At 44.7% G+C, this 16,059-nt stretch overlaps 3 protein-coding genes across 3 annotated transcripts; 1 reads left to right on the forward strand and 2 right to left on the reverse strand.

The window, feature by feature from the left end:
- Positions 1-6,912: 6,912 nt before the first annotated feature.
- On the forward strand, positions 6,913-8,499 carry BDP55DRAFT_562829 (uncharacterized protein; the record flags this gene model as incomplete). The annotated part of the gene is made up of 1 exon (XM_060570185.1): positions 6,913-8,499. One exon carries the CDS (start codon positions 6,913-6,915, stop codon positions 8,497-8,499), a length of 1,587 nt encoding a protein of 528 aa, XP_060424266.1.
- A 955-nt stretch (positions 8,500-9,454) lies between these two features.
- On the reverse strand, positions 9,455-10,694 carry BDP55DRAFT_756570 (uncharacterized protein; the record flags this gene model as incomplete). Its single annotated transcript, XM_060580763.1, has 2 exons — positions 9,455-10,021; positions 10,139-10,694. 2 exons carry the CDS (start codon positions 10,692-10,694, stop codon positions 9,819-9,821), a joined length of 759 nt encoding a protein of 252 aa, XP_060424267.1. The 3' UTR covers positions 9,455-9,818.
- Positions 10,695-12,102: 1,408 nt separating this feature from the next.
- On the reverse strand, positions 12,103-14,154 carry BDP55DRAFT_357767 (uncharacterized protein). The gene is made up of 6 exons (XM_060567020.1): positions 13,864-14,154; positions 13,343-13,703; positions 13,146-13,263; positions 13,025-13,095; positions 12,938-12,962; positions 12,103-12,865 (listed from the first exon to the last, which is right to left on the reverse strand). The coding sequence occupies exons 1-6, from the start codon at positions 14,050-14,052 to the stop codon at positions 12,358-12,360; spliced, it is 1,272 nt and encodes a 423-aa protein (XP_060424268.1). The 5' UTR covers positions 14,053-14,154; the 3' UTR covers positions 12,103-12,357.
- Positions 14,155-16,059: the final 1,905 nt, after the last annotated feature.

Raw genomic sequence — 16,059 nt, forward strand, 5'->3', positions numbered from 1 at the left:
TTGCATAAACTGCAACTCCTCGACCATTCCACGCTCATGAGCATCCAACGCGGACTCCAGAGCGTCAGATTCATCCATCTCTTGCATTCCACGACGAAAGGTCTCGGCTTGACGCTCACGCACCAACCTCCGAGTTTTCCGAATGCGGGACAAACGACCAGCGGCAGTAGCCATCAACGACTGAAGACGGGCCAACTCCTCATGAAGCTTCAATAGCTCCTCACCCGCCTTCTCCTCCCTTTCATCCCATTCTCTCTGCTGGGCATTGAGTTTTTGAACTACGAAAGAACGTTAGAAGATACAAAAAAAGGTGACGAATGAACTCACGAGTCGAAGCCACCAACACCCCGTCGCAAGACTTCTTCGCCTCAACACAAGTCCGACAACGAGAAGAACCTTCACCAAACCGACACGGGACCTTCGCACGGAAACAACGAGTGCAAGGCATATCGGCGACAACCGAACGAGCTTCGATAAATTCTAAAAGAGCAAGGCGCTCACGATCCTTTATCTCTGTCTTTCTGGACTTTGCTTTGGAATTCGATTTTTCAATTCGACCTGACATTGTGTCAGCACATTTCGACGAAACACTTGACGATTCCCCAACCTGGGAATGGACGACCTACTTATAGGCCTAGAGGACTAGACCTTTGAGAGGAGGAGCTGATGTTACGACCCAACACATATGACGAGGCCAGGGTCTCGCCCCACAAGGCCTGCGGCGGCTACCACACCATATATGCGGAGGAACGGATTCAGGGTGACTCCTCTCGGGTCGGAAGAACTATGGACAAGTCACGTGATGATAAGAAGGACCGACGGACGATAAGCGGTCCATGGACAGGACCGACGAGACAAAGGCGGTCCACCCCTGTAGGACCGACATCGTGATATCGGTCCCAACCACAAAGGAACTGTTCAGATAGTATACGGGACTTGTATATAGGATGGACTTGAGCCGGGCTCAAGGACAGACTTTCCATAGCTTCTTCAGCAATCAACTTAGTATCAGATCTTGCGATCACTTTCAGCTATCTTCACTGAGAACCCTTCTGACAAGACTACGATTGATCACCGAAGCCTTACCTACCTCACGACTTACAGACATAGCTTCAGGGAAGCTATCCACGACTACGACACGCTGTTTATTAGTATCGCAGCCTTAACTTCTGCAAACATACTCACTACGACTAGCTGGCCGTAACATTTGTAATATAAGCTCCTTATGCGAGCTTTGTTTTGTACTGCTTCTGGTAGTCGGTTATCTTTAGGTCGATGAGGGTGATCTTTTTGTTTTGCTCTTTTTGTCGGAAGATAATATTCTCGCCCTTAATCGTGAGGATCTTGCTGTTGAACGTAAATGGTGTGTCCTTTATGAGGATCTTTTTTGGTTTGGCGATAAATTTTGCCTTTTTTAGTTCTTTATTCTTTTTTTTTATAAAGGCTGTATTAAAAAGCCTTAATGTGTCGTTGGTTTATATTTTGACGATTTTAAATGGATCGTTTATATGTACGGAAATTAGGAGGTAAGGATCGTATATTGATGTAATTATTGAGAGCTTGTTGATGTGGAAATCGTGGTATATTGTTTATTAGTGAGTGCCTGACTTTGCGAGGCTGTAGAGTGGCTTTAGTATTTTAATAATCGTATTGTCTGGGTATTTATTTATTATCTTTTTTAGTAGGTAAGCTAATATCTTTTTTATGAGCCTTGTTGCCGATTGGGTATATATCTGGGTGATATTATGATTTTAGATCCGGTATCCTTTTTGCTGTAGTGATGCTATTAATGCTATTATTAGTTGTTAGCTGTAGTGTTAAATTATTGGCGACTGCGTAAGTAGTACTACTTTTTTGACGTTGCTGTAGCTTTATATTATATGTTTTAATTTCTTGTACGGCTGATTTGTCTTTTTTTTTTTTATTTTGTAGATTATTTGTAATTTAAAGATATAGAGGTTCGTATGCTTTTTTGGGTTATAGGTGATGAATTTGTAGACCCTTTGATTATATAGTATGTCGGTTTTAATGAGGTCGGAGCTTTTATATAGTCGTTTTATAGTTATGATTATCTTTTGTTCTTTTAGTTTAACCGTTATTGTGAAGTCTATTTTTTTTTAACTATGTAGAAGATAGTAGTAGCCTTAGTATTAAATATGAATTGCTATTAAGGTACTTTTTAGGGTCTTCTTCGGCATTTTATTTGTAGTGGGGGTATTAGTTCTTTTTTTATTTTATTATTTGAGGGTGCTGTAATAATGATCTTATTGAGGATGGTTTCCTACCCTTTATTATTTAATTATCCTTTATTGCTTTATTAAGGTAGTTCCTTTAGCTTTTTTTTTTTTTATGGGTTAGAAATTATTTTGCTAGGGTCGATGTAGTACGGTTATACTATAATAATCGATATTTTTAATAGTTAGTCTTGATCTTTTGCGACGATATAAGATCGTTCGTTAATTAAGATTAACTTATATGGGCCTATTTATTACTTTATAGTTTCCCTTTATACTTATATTTCTAAATTTAGGGGTATATTAAGGTTGAGGCTTATGTTAGGCTTATTGCGTATAATAATGGCTTTGTTGATTTGCCTTTTAATATTTACTTTACGGAAAGTTTTTATTGTTTTTTTAATTGTTTGCGCTTTCTAGGTTATATTTAGTGATAGTAGTGAGGCCGTTGTCGTTTATAGGTATACTTTAAATATAAGTAGCGTTGGAACGAGCCCCTTAGGTCCTATAGTATTATTATAGTATTTAAGTGCCGTCTAGAGGTATTCTTTGTCCGTTGAACTAGGGCTTTCTTCCTAGATAATCTTAAAAGCTCTTTTTAACTGCTAGTATGATCTTTCTACTTTATTAATATTGTAGTGCGCTTTAATAAGGACGACTTTTAGTTGGATGCTGTATGAAGTGGTATTTTCCTTAAATTCTGCCGATTTGAAGCTGGTGCCGGTATTGGTTCTGATGCTGTTTGGTGGACCTTAGTATATATTGATTTAATAGTGCTTTAGCGTTGCTTATACGGTCTTGGCTTATATATCTTGAAGGAATTGGCCTCTTTAGAATGATGTGGCTTTATTGATTATATGGAGTATTGGTTGATTATTTAAATAAAAGATATTAATGATGATTTTTTAATTGAAGTTGAGGTTGTTGTGTAATTTGAACTTGAATCTGTGCGGGCTCTAGGTGTTTATTTAGTATTGGTGGTATATTATTGTTAATTGCTCTAGAGCCTTTATTTTTATATCGTTTCCTGAATGTTTGAGGAGATTGTATAGTTTCGTTGCCGATGGATGGCCGAATTATTGATGTAGTCGCTTGAGTTTATTTTCCGTTAAGTAATTGATAGACTTAACGTTTAGTTTAAGTTTTATAAATGCGTGCCCTTATTGTTAATCGACGAGCTTAGAGTGCTTTTTATTGGATATTTTATTCTTTGTGTTGTTAAATATAATGCTTAATTTATTTATGTTGTTTAGGTATAGGAGGAATGGTATATTAATGGGTAGAATATGGAAAATTATCGTTCTGAATTGTGTATTTATATCTATAGTACCTAAGGTACTTATCTCTTCTCTTGGGCTAAAACTGATCTTCGTAATGCCTGCGTTTGTAGTGTTGAGGGTTATTGGTGAGATCTTTTGGAGTGTATGGAATTGTCCTTTGCCTCTTATCGACTATTGTGATGCCCTGGTATTTAGAATAATCTTATAGAAGGTTTCCGAGCTATATTTTTTGCTGGTATGGAATATTTATATTGGATTATTATAGAACCCTTTTGGTGGGTATAAATTGCGTGCTTGTAAGCCTATTGTTTTTTTTTCTTTTTTAGGCCTTTTGATCTTAGTGCGAGCTATGGCTGCGGTATTAGTATTTGTGTCCCCTATACTATTAAGTATTGTCGTTAGTTGAGGGACCTTCCCTTGTTAATTATGGAGGAAAGCCTGCTTATTTAGGGTTTATACCGCTTTTTATTTATTTAGTATTATATATTTTTTTAAGGTTGATAGGGCGAAGAAAGAATGGGTGATATCGTTAATTTTGTCGAAGTTAAGGTCTTGAGTGTATAGGGTAAGATCTTTTTTATTTTTAGACGATTTGATTGCGTTTGTTAGATAGTCCTTATAGACTATTAGGAATTGGTTAAATTGATTATGGCCCGTTTTGCCTTATGTGCCCTTTGTCTTTTTATATTGGTCGTACGACTTAGTACGTTCTTTATTAGAGTAGTTATTTGATTAATAACCTTTTTTTTTATATATAAAGTATTTTTTTTATGGTATTTGGTTAGTGTTAGATTAGTGCCCTTTTAAGGAGTCTGTTCTTCCCCTTTAGCGGTTATTATACCTTACCTCTTTTTTTTTGCTATTGTACGTGCGGTCTATTTAGTGTTGTTGGTGAGGGCCTTTGTGAGATTAGAGGTAAGTTTAATTTAATATCCTAGTTTTGATATTAAAGTTGGACTTTAGCCTTAAGTATAGTGTTTTGTAGTCCTTAGGCGGTTGATGTAGAGTTATTTTTGTTTTTAGTACCTTCTATATTGCCGTATATAGATAACCGATTTTTTATTTATTGGTCCCTTTATTTGGCTACGTCCTTGTTAGTTTGTTGATCTTGTCGATAAGCTCCTTAAGGATTTTAATTCTTGACTTTTGTTTTATTATTTTGGTTATAGAGCTAAATAATAATGCCTTTAGTTCCGAGAGGAGCTCGAGGCTCTTATTTTGGGTTTTAAATTGATTTTGGATTGTGTTAACGATGTTGAGAAAGTCGGTTTGATCGATATTATGTACTGCTTGATAGTAGTACTTGGTAGCTTTCCTTGTTAGTATGATATTAATTATTGAATGATATTGGTGTTCTCGGATACTGACTTTTTTGTAGTAGTTATAGAATATTGTAAGGGTTTTTTATAGGACCTTATATTTCCTCCCTGAGTATAATTTCTTTTTTGGAAAGATCTTTTTTAGGTTAATGAACTGTCTTGTGTTGGTTATTGTTGGATCGTTCTTTTTGCGTGTTTTTTGTGCGGTAGTGTAATTGGGTGGTGTCTGTATTGTCGACCTTGTACTTTGTTAGGTGCTTGGGATTAATCTTCGGATTGGTATTGTTGTTGGGGTTATTATTGCGATGGGTAGAATCGTCGTTTGATGTGCTTCCAGTGTGATCCCTCTTGTTTGCGTTAGATTGGGCGCTGCGATGTTATTGTTGGTGATCTTTAGTAGAAAGTCCGGTTGGTTTATTTGTCTGCTGAATTCTTTATATTTTAATATTATTCTGTCGATTTAATTCTGGTTTTATGGCGTGAAGTCCTCTGTGGTTATTGTTGCTGCGAGTGTTTTGTGGGCTTTTTGTTTTGCCCCTTGGGTTAGTAGAACGCCTCGATAGTAAAGGAATCTGTTTACCTTTTTGATGATACCGGGATTAGTGCTGGCGAACTATTTATCTTTTTAGTTGCTTAGGTTGTTTATGACTCTGTAGAATAGGGGTTGCCCTTTGAGCTTTTTGTGGGCGTATATTTTTATAATGAAGATTAATGCCGTATTAATTTGCTCGTTATTGGGGTGGTCTGAGTTTCGATATAACTATTTCCCTTAGTATTCTGGATTAATTTTAATTTAATTTTTTGGGATGGGAGTCCTTTTGTGCGTTCTGTGTGCTAATTTGCCCTTTATTGTTTTTTGGCTTGTATTTCTATTTGTAGGGGCCGGCGTGTTTGATCTTGATAGGGATGTATTAAATCTGCTTATTAGTTGTAGTAGTAGTGTATTGTTGTTATTTGCCGTGTTTGTCGGGGTTTAGGAGCTTCTTATGGCCTCTAACCTTTTTGCGGCGAGCTTTATTATTATTTATTTTTAGTTTTTTGAATTGGCCGCTATGTTTTTTATTGACGGTTTTTTTTTCTTATGGCGTACTTTATTATATAAAAGAGGTCTTCTGGTGGCCCTTTTTTTGTGTTCTTTTTTTAAACGTCTTTTTAGCTTTTTTTTATACTAACTAGGGTAATAGGCTTTTTCTTTATTTTTATAGCTCGGTAAGGATGTATAATTTAAAGAATTAGGTACTTTATACCTCTTTATAGGGTGAGCGTTATGATGTTTCTAAATTCCTTTCTTCTTTATTTTAATTCCGCCTGGCTTTTATTTTTTTAGAATAGCCGAGGGGTAGTGGGTATAGGTGAGAAGGGGAAGCTTGACTTTAGAATCTTAAAGTTGGTCTTGATAATAGCGATATTGCTATCGATCCTGGTAGCTTCCTCGGATTTAATTAAGAAATATGCCTGGAGCTACCGGCGGGGTCTGGTTCTTACTTAAATACCCTATTACTTTAAAAGTTTGTTTTTATGGTCCTAAAGTGCCTTTTTATATCCTTTAATTGGGCCTGTTTTGTTATACGGTCGAGATCTACGGTGGATTTGTTAATCTAGCGAATTTAGTAATTTTATTTGTTTTTCTCTATTAGCGTATAGGCCGCTTATAGATTATTGAATAGGATAAATCGTGTAAGGGCGATATAAGTAGCTTAGTTGCTTTTTTACAATTCCTTTAATTACGGTTTGTTTTTGATATGATAGACGTCGATCTTTTATAAGTAATTAAGGGCTACGATTCCTCTACTTTGTTCTATTGTAGAGATTTACGTCTTATTACCTACTTTTTGTTAGGTAGGTAGTACGATTTTTTTATTGCGTTTTGTTTAAGGAGGTCGTTTCTTTTATTTACGAGATGCTTTGTTAATTTGCGATAGTGGGATTTAATTATTAATTAGTGTTAGTATTTCTATTATAGGGATAGTTCGAACCGTAGGTAACGAAGAGGTTAAAATCTATATATATTTAACTTCTACGTAAGGTGTAAAAAGGAGGTTTTAACTGGAGGTTGGGTAGACTATAGATCTTATAAGTATGGTCTGTAAGTGGCCCCTGTGCGGGCCCCTTGCCTCGAGGTCGAATTGGACTTCTAATCCGACAACATCATTAGAAATCAGGCGCCATTTAGTGTTCACGCAAGCCGACGACAAACCCAACACCCCCTCGACTACGCTTACCACAACCCCATCGCACTTCCTTATGACCAGTATTGGCCTCTTCCAGAATTTTATCCACAGCTCCGACGTTGGTGCCCTATCCAGTGAGCCGCGCTATCGACTTACAGCCAAAGGAGGCGCCAATGTCAATTCACCTACTGGAGAAGGGCCAGGGTTGTATCAGCCATTTGTACAATCGAGATGTACAATACACGATAAAGGGTACTTGGAGAATACTCCAGGATCTGTCAGCTTTCCAACTGAGTTCCTCAACTGCTTTGATGACGCTGATTGTCTCCAATCCAAACAGAACCCTATGCAGTTCAACGAGTCGGCATGGCTGCACAACGAAGACCTCGAAAACATCTCAGCCTCAAGCACTTTCTTTTTGGGCAAAGAAAACTCATCTGTGGTGTACCTGAACGGAATGGTCCCCGACGCAACATCGGGGGAATCGAGAAACTTGGTCTATATCTGTAGCTTGTATGCAAGCTGGGCGCCGTCCAACTTCTCAATGGATCCGAGCATCAGTGACAGTCTTCAATCAACATTTAGCAACGATAAAAGCATGCGAGACATGTATTGCAGCAAGAGCCACGACGATATCCATGTTATAAGATTCAGATCGAATTGGTTCAGATCGCTCAACCCACACTGGAATACCTCAACCACGGCCACCACCTCGGGTATCAATCAAATTATCCTCAACTTTTCCATGAAGGAGACACTGAATGGGAAAGAGGTGAAAGTTTTGGCCCCTGTCGATGGTGCGAATAACACAGCATCAGAAATATTCCTGGCCAAAGTCTTTGGAGTTTACCTTGCCGAGGGCCTAGCACGGAACAGTCTGGAACAAAGGACAAGGATCAAGCTAAACAGTACCGACACTGAGGTGACTTATCTCGACTTGAACGAGCAACATGGCTACCGTGGAGGTGTTCACAAAATTACACCTTACAACAACACCCATCTTCAGGATGAGTGGAGGGACAGGACAACCTGGCGCAACACAACTTTTGCAGATTTCACTGAAGTGCTCAACACAGCTTTACCGATCAATTTCACTGCGGAGCGCTACGGATACGGTTCAGGACAAGGCCGCAAAACGTTAGAATTTGCCCAGGTGATGATGCTGATCTACCTCGGCATCATTGCCTTCTACGCCGCGACAGTTGGAACTGGATACGTGCTGGAGCTTTTGAAGGTCAAATCAGGTGGAGAGCGAGTTCGGGTCTTGAGCGTAATACCATGGTCAGATTTGCAAGACTTGATGATACTCGCACTCAAGACGCCGCCTCCAACCGATGAAGATCTGACAGATGCTGGGGCTGGTGTCACTTCTGACAAGGTGTGGGCGAAGGTAGTGAGAGCGGAGTCTGACGATAAACGCAATATTCAACTAGCATTTGAGGAAACAACACATACGAGGAAGCTAGATGTAAGTCGGAAGGAGCGGTATTATTGAGAGTTTCCTTTGTTGGTCTTGTTTGGTTTTCCCTTTTTTTCTTTTTCTAGCAAGGTTTAGGTGTAATCTTGCGCTAAAGTCCGAGATCCCTTCGCATATCATTTCTAGATACCTTTACTCTAGCTCTTAATAGCTTATGCAGTCAGGATTCAAAAGCCTCAAGAGGTACATCCAAGTATTGCAAAGAATGCCGGCGATTGCGAAATGTTAATGCAATGCTACCTTAGCGTACTATTACGATAATGTGAGTTCTACTTGAGCTCGAATCTCATGATATCAGTCCGAAGTGAACTTTCACAATGGCTTAGTCCCATGATCAAGCCGGATTTGAAAGTAATGTATCGGGGTTAGGCCCAGCTGGAAATATCCGAATTCCATCGAGGCTCAATTACACCAACATCATTCTAACAAACCACCCGCCAAGATGTCACTGACTTACCCAGATGAATTTCTCGTCTCGTGCCGACGTAAGAATAGGACTGTAATTGCAAGAGCGTTTCTTTCAAGTTGACGATGCCCTAAAGTACATACAAAGCACGCGTTCTGGTGCTCGGCTGAGCCGTGACGTGGCCGACGGCAGTTCCGGCGGACGAGGGCAGAAGATACATCGCCAAATATCTGCCCAGAGGACATGGTCATGAATACTGGAACCCTATCAATTTATCAGCGCCTGACGTGCTTACCATGGAGTCGGGCGTGCTAGCTCAACTTTTAACTTTGGGGGACTTAATCTGGATAGTGGGAACCATTGCTGGGGCCGTCCCGATGATTAGGATCGTCTGCGTTAGCTTCCTTTCTTAGCTCTCGTCGGTTGACTCGGTATAATGCAAGAGGATCATATTCAAGATACGCTTTGACGAGTTGTTGAGTCATGTCCTTCATCTGTGTGTGGAATTAACGCCGCTGACATTTTCAAAGGAGTTGATTGAGAGTGTGTAAATTGCCAAGAATGGACGGGTGAAGTTTCTTTGAAGCTGTCCTGAACTCTGGTACTGAATCGGCATTCGGATATTCTGCCCGTCAATAATCTTTCCAGCACCCCGGAATGGCGCGATATCCATCTAAAGGTCCCATATTTTCACCGCACTTCCCCGCCGCTGAATGAGTGCGACTGCGAATTGTTGATCGGCCGAGTCCACGTATCGTCGGATCAAATGAATTGCAACAGTGGGCCGTTTTTGAGTGTGAATGGGAACTGTGATATGGGAACTCCGAAGGTCGTACAACTTGTATTGAGTTCACACATATTTACTAGGTAGCCAACCTAGCTATCTTTAGACTGAGGCTATTAAGATCAATAGCAAAGGTAAAGATTGTCCCTAAGTGTGGCGCCGGGAGGATCCTTGTGTCGGAACGATAGCTTGAGCTTTGGACAAGGGAGGCGTGTAGCTGGACCTATCACCTTGTGACTGAGGCTTCAGAAGCCATTGGTTGGCAGTTGGCAACTCCGAAAAGCGAGTTGCAAAGAAAGCCTCTACTAGGTGTATGCATGTTCTAATGCTGGAGAACTCGAGAGCTTTGACTAAAGTAGTAGTCTAGTGCTCGAATGTTGGTGAGAGAATTTCGAAAGCCGAGGCAGTTAGCCAAGCAATTTCAATTAGGTACTCGGTCCCATCAAGTGATCAACCACTCCGCTTACCCCGAAGAAATCTGGCATGTGTATCCTCCGGTATCTTCGAAGTTCGTACCCATTGGGGCTGTTCTGGTTCTTGACACGTCCCTAGTGCGCATTGTCGTGTAATTCTCCACGGACAGAGCATGCAACGGTGCAACACCATACTTTTGTTCAACACAGGGTCTTGAAACCGGCCTGAATACTGCCCATCGGGAAGGTGGGAGTAGCGTATCGTGTCTCCGTCCAAGTCCAGTCGTTCCATCTTCGTCTGAAAAGAACCCATCAGATGTCGTTCGTCCAAGTCATCTTGACACTCTGTCCGCGTAGTGGCAGCTTGGGCAGCGTGGGCAGCGTGGGCGGCGTGGGCAGCGTGGGCGGCGTGGGCAGCGTGGGCGGCGTGGGCAGCGTGGGCGGCGTGGGCACGGATCGCTCGCACCTGTCGCAGGTTCAAGCCAAGCCCTGCCACACATCCCCCTTTGAACGACCGACCCTTGCTCGCGATGAGGAACATAAGGCGTATCACATATTGAACGCCGCGCGCACGCGATGTTCTAACAAGCTTATACAGACGATCAAACATGGGAGGCCACGGGTTTGGTTCTTGGGGTGGCTATGATGTGCAACATCTTATGACAATCTTCGGGGGAAAAGGCTTGAGCATTCTCATAATCGCCGCGCGTTATTACTCGTGTTTCCTTGTCTCAAGTTTGGTGCCCAGCCACGAGGTTTGGGCCGGCCAACGTGGAAAAATATTCTGCGTGACTTGTGCCGGTCGGACGGCATCGCGATACCGGGCCCTTTGTCAGTCGCAGCTCGCAGGCGGATTACCAGTATTCCGGAGCTGATTATCGTGGATGTCTATGCCATTCAACTGCCGCAGACGTGTCGAGTATCTCATCAACTATGTTCTTATGGACTCAGATGAGCGTTGCGCTGATCAGCATCCCGGATTCTCCATGTAAGGTACTCCGTACCTAGGTATTCTCTAAGTGATCCCCTGGCTAGCCCGATGAGAGACAAATGCACGTCAGTCACGCTAGAGTACCCCATCAACTTATCAAGAGCTTGTCAAATCGCCCAGAGCCTTCTTCATCGCAATTGAAGTATTGGCCAATTGACGGGACTAAGACCATTACAGACGAACATGTTCTCAATTGACACTTTGCGGCTTGGCCCTTTTCCTCCAACGGTCGCATGTATTGAACTCATAGTTTCGGTGTGGTTGCATGTGGCTGATTGACAAGACAGCTGCCACACTAACTCTTTTGAGTGACTGCAGCATCGGAGGATTTTGATGTCATAGCCATTTCCACCACAGACCAGCAGGTCGCAACCCTGTAGACCACAAAGTGCGCAACTGGGGTGCAGCATGTCACGTTTTTGGCAAGTCTCGTCACGGCTAGGTTCCCAGGTTCACCGTTCCAGAGATCGCCCCCGGACCGTTGTTTCAACGTTATGCTCAGCCTCGGACTAGGGGAGGCGTGATGTGCAAAGGGGGCCAAATTATGAGAGAGGCAATCATCACTAAACGGGGCGACCGAAACGGAACGAGATGTTTCCAGCAAGATATGTAACCTGTTCTTGTTGATGATGATGATGATGATGAACTATGTACTTGATTGGGATAACTTGATGCCCAATCGTCAAAAGTATACACACAATTTCCGCTGCCAATCCAAATAACGCGAGTAATATACAAGGGCTTATTTTCGCCGGATTTGCGTTCCCCCACATCCCAAGTACCCTCCCCTCCGTGAACTCCAGTTTTTTTCCCTCAGGATGTTCCCTGAGGAAAGCTTCATATCCCAGCGACGTGAGTTGTTGTCATGAGTTGAGACCGCGCCGGTCTCGATGATCGTCGTGGTGCATGAGTGAGTGAGTGAGAAAGAGTCGTGTCGTGTTGCGCAACAAAAGTGATATGGTAGCTGGCCGTCGTAACTCGGGTCGAAGGGTCTGGTTTTAACCCTGGGCCCCGGATTGAAGCCGCCACAGGGACGGTTAATCCAATATGGCGGGTTTGCTGGCGCAGAGAAATGGAGGTGGGTAGGGCGTGATGAAGAGACCTCTGTTACTCGCTCATTCTCTCTATGTTCTCATGACTCTCGAAGCCGTCTGGCATCTCTCTGCCGAGGTGAAGAGTCCATTTACATCTGCCGGATGGGGATGAGTCCTCGTTCTGCTACTGCCTCCTTTTTTGTGAAATAATCTTGACATCGTTTCTTTCTTCTCGTTCCTAATCATTGCTAAGGAAACCTGCGGGGCGGTGGTGGCGATAATCCTTGCTGAACATGGCCTTGTTCAACATCCAGGTGAGAGATGGTGTGGGGGTCGTGCTCGAAATCCAAGCTCTTGCCAGAGTGAGACCCGTTTAGATCCGCACTCTCGTTTCCGGATAGCGGCCACATGTCGGGCAGCGGCGCGGTGGGCGGGCGTGGCTTGAAGTCGGTCTCGGACGGCGATGTCGTCGAGTCGGACGAGCGGGCGGGGTCCTGCTTCCAGTACGGTGAGTCGTCGGCGGGCTCCTCGGGGATCTCACGGAGCGCGATCCGCTCGTTTCCTTGCTTGTCGTTTTGCATCACGCCCGTCGATATCCGCTTGCCACTGCTGAGCTTGCTTCCGAAGGTTGTGCTTTGGCCGCCGGCGGTAGACTCCAGTCTCTTAGAGGTCAGGGACGTGTGGATTTCCCTGAGGATTGGGCGCAGAATGGGGATGCACTGCACAATGATGGTGCCGGTAATTTCCGACGAGTACCTGGTGTAATCTTAGCGAACGCGTCCTTGAGTGGAGATGGCACGGAACTCGGCTCCTCAAAATACTACTCACCAGACTTGGGACAGGCCATTGCGCCCTGTAATCAGATCGTATTAGCGATATGCGAGATTTCATCAAGATTGGGTTGACTTGGCTTACAGATATACCACTGATCACGACCGTTGCCCTCATCCTTCCAGCTGACTCTGATGGCGGCAACAATGGCGACACTGAGAAGAGTTAGTTTCCTGCCAATATCATGAAAATGGTTCAAACTCACATCATTCCTAAGCTCATCGTGATACACAGACCAACCTTCTCGGCGCGTCTCATTTCCAGCGATCGGGTGATCAACCAGGGGAAGCACGCAAAGACGAAGTCCATGATGATGTTGTATACTGCATGCACGAGTCAGTCACAGATCGTAAAGTGAGAATGAGATGAGACTTGAACTGTCGACCATCAGGTAAAACTTACCATTTCCACCCTCCTTGAAGTCGTCGCGGAATTTCTTTTCGAGGCAAAAATTCAGTCGGTAGTCGCCGTCGTAACTCTTGCTGCCGCAAACTTTCCCCCACTGAACGACAACCTTGGCGATCATGTACACGTTCATCGTGACGATACAGAAATAAAGAACCCATCGCTGCCATTGGTTGCTCATTCGGATGAGGGTGACACCAAAAGCCGACTTGGTCCATGCTTGTCCGATGAGAGTGCCGCAAGATGAGATGTTGATGAGGATGTGCATGCGGTCATCCCATTGTTCCGACGAGTCCTTGAGTACATAGCCGGTCGCGAACTCGTAAACAATCAAAATGTTGTTGGCCAGCAAAAGTGACTAGTCGGGGTTGTCAGTCAGACTACATCGACTCAACTGGCAGGCAAACATGTCCGCGAAGGAGAGACCAGTTGTGCTTTTTCGGAACATCGCAAATAATATAGTCGTGAACACGTTCAAGTTGCTTGGTGGTGCTGGTCGGGGGAGGGGTATAACTCACCCAAGATATCACAAGAATATAATCATCGTACCACAGTCCGTGTCGTCTTGTGATCTTACACCAAAGGCGCAGTGCGAGGAAAACGGTCGCACCAGCAAATAAACTCCATAACCCTGCGTTCAATTCGACGAAAGGGTTAACAAAAGTATGTACGGGTCCGTCGTTTGTGGCTCGTGAGTAGAAGTCCATCGTCACATTCTCGGCCGGGCTGTAAAGCCTCAAACCTCTGAATCGTGGTTTGAAGAGGCTGTTCGGAGTCTCGTAGGGAGTGGTGGTGTTCGGACGTCGGGCTGGCTGCGGCGGGCGGCGTGCGGAGGCGAACACTCACACGGCACGGGACAGTAGATGGAAGGGCGAGAGGCGAGGATGAAGTAGAAACAAAAAGACGAACCAAATGAAGGCAAAAGCGACCAGGCGCGGGAACGGGAAAGTCAAAAAGGTAAAAAGAGCGTGGGTGACTGACTGGGCTAATCAAAAAAAAGAGTCAGCTTGCAGGAAAAGAGAGATGAGGAGAAAGTGGGAGGGCGGCGCAGGATCAGGGACGGGCAATATCCAGGCATAAGCAGAGGCTGCAGAAGAGGCACACACACCAGAGAGTGAACACACACCACACACGCAAACACTCAATCCACGATCCACCAACAGGGACGGGGAAAGTAGAGGCGAAGGGAAAGGATGGGAAGAGGAATCGTGCGTCCAGCCAGCCTTTGCCCAGTTTGTTCTTGCACCAACATGCGAGATTCTAGACTTGGCGGACCCCGCGAAGGCGGCGACTCCTGGAAATATATGAACAGCCGGGGTTGCAGACGTTAGTGCGCAGCTCCTGCTCCACCAATACGCACAAGAACCATGGGCTGATTGGCCGTCTGTATGAGGTGTTTCCTGGTTTAATGTATACGGCTGTGCGAGATCACGGCCAAAAGATTCAAAAATATACATTGCGCAGTCGGGTGGTTTCTGGCAGGGGGCTTCCCTCGAGTCTTCCTGCAGTCCGCTCAATGGGCTGAACCACACACACACACACACACACACACACACACATACACCCGCATTATCCTGTATTCCCTTCGGAGGGTGAGGAGCCAGACGGGCAGGTGAGCGTCGCCGTCCCGCGGATGCATGCTGCGCAGCTGGGGAGTTGGAAGAGGCGGCTCGCCAGCCCTGATGGTGGAGAGAGACCGAGATCAGCGACGATACTCACAGACAGTACGAGATGGAAGACGGATAGAGGCAGTGGTGCAACTCAGTGAAACCGGGCTGTTACAGGGACAGAGGATATTCACAGAGTTCACTCCGGTCGTTCTCAGGTTGGTATCCATGACTAGCATCGCCTACGACATCACCGAGTCAAGATGTCCACCGTATCGGGAGCAGGAGATGATGGGCTGTGCAAAGGGGGTTCTGAGTGTTGTAAGTGTTTCTGCTGCGATGTCGAGGCCTGGCGATACACCTGGAGACTGGAGTTGATCTGCTAGCTCCCTCCTCTCTCCCTTCTAGAATCTATACGGTTAGGGTTGGACCGCACTGATGGGTACGAATTGTTTGACTTGTGGTTTCAAGCGGCTTAGCCTTGGCGTCACCAAGATTGGAGTCTTGGTCCGCCCAGCGACGGCATCGGCCCCCCGCTCTACACTATCCACGATCAGGGATGCCCCGAGGAGGGCTGTCGACTCATGGGCGACGATATAGATGAGACATGCACCCTTGTCCCGGTTCACGTTCCCTCTCCACTAACCTCTCGAATCCCGGCAGATCGTTTCTTTCGTGTGGTGTCCACCCGTGAGCGGCCCCGTTGAGGCCGCAGCAAAGTCAATGAGGATTGGGCGTCTCTCTTTCACCCAGATCTTTCTTCTCTCTCATGACTGAAGCGGATATTCCGCGAGCAGCCCAGCCAGTGGGATTTCACTGTTGGGTGTTCCCAAATGCACGTAAGTGCATCTTTGAACCCGGCATGAGCATGGCAAGATAGCAGCGGCACGGACATGGATAGGCCTGGGCGCGCGATTTCGGGGACAGGGGCACTGTGGCGTAATTCACCCACCTTGGGTTGCACTTGGGGGGGGGCCGAAGTGACTGAGTGCTCCTATACGTGGTACAATTTTCCCACATCCCGGCTCTACACTTCCGTGCGGCCACGTGGAGTGACTGTGAAAAGTGCGGTTGAGAAAATTGAGAGAGCGAGCAAAAGGTCGAATG

Source organism: Colletotrichum godetiae (genome assembly GCF_030913485.1).
Source record: "Colletotrichum godetiae strain CBS 193.32 chromosome Unknown BDP55scaffold_60, whole genome shotgun sequence".
In the NCBI taxonomy this organism is placed as follows: Eukaryota; Fungi; Ascomycota; class Sordariomycetes; order Glomerellales; family Glomerellaceae; genus Colletotrichum; species Colletotrichum godetiae.

Bases quoted from the DNA above. Each gene is read 5' to 3' on its own strand.
- BDP55DRAFT_357767 (XM_060567020.1), bottom strand. From the start codon at position 14,052: ATGGACTTCTACTCACGAGCCACAAACGACGGACCCGTACATACTTTT. The intron at 13,096-13,145 runs GTGAGTTTGAAC...AACTCTTCTCAG, and splicing joins ACGATGAGCTTAGGAATGAT to TGTCGCCATTGTTGCCGCCA. The intron at 12,866-12,937 runs GTGAGTAGTATT...AGATTACACCAG, and splicing joins AATGGCCTGTCCCAAGTCTG to GTACTCGTCGGAAATTACCG.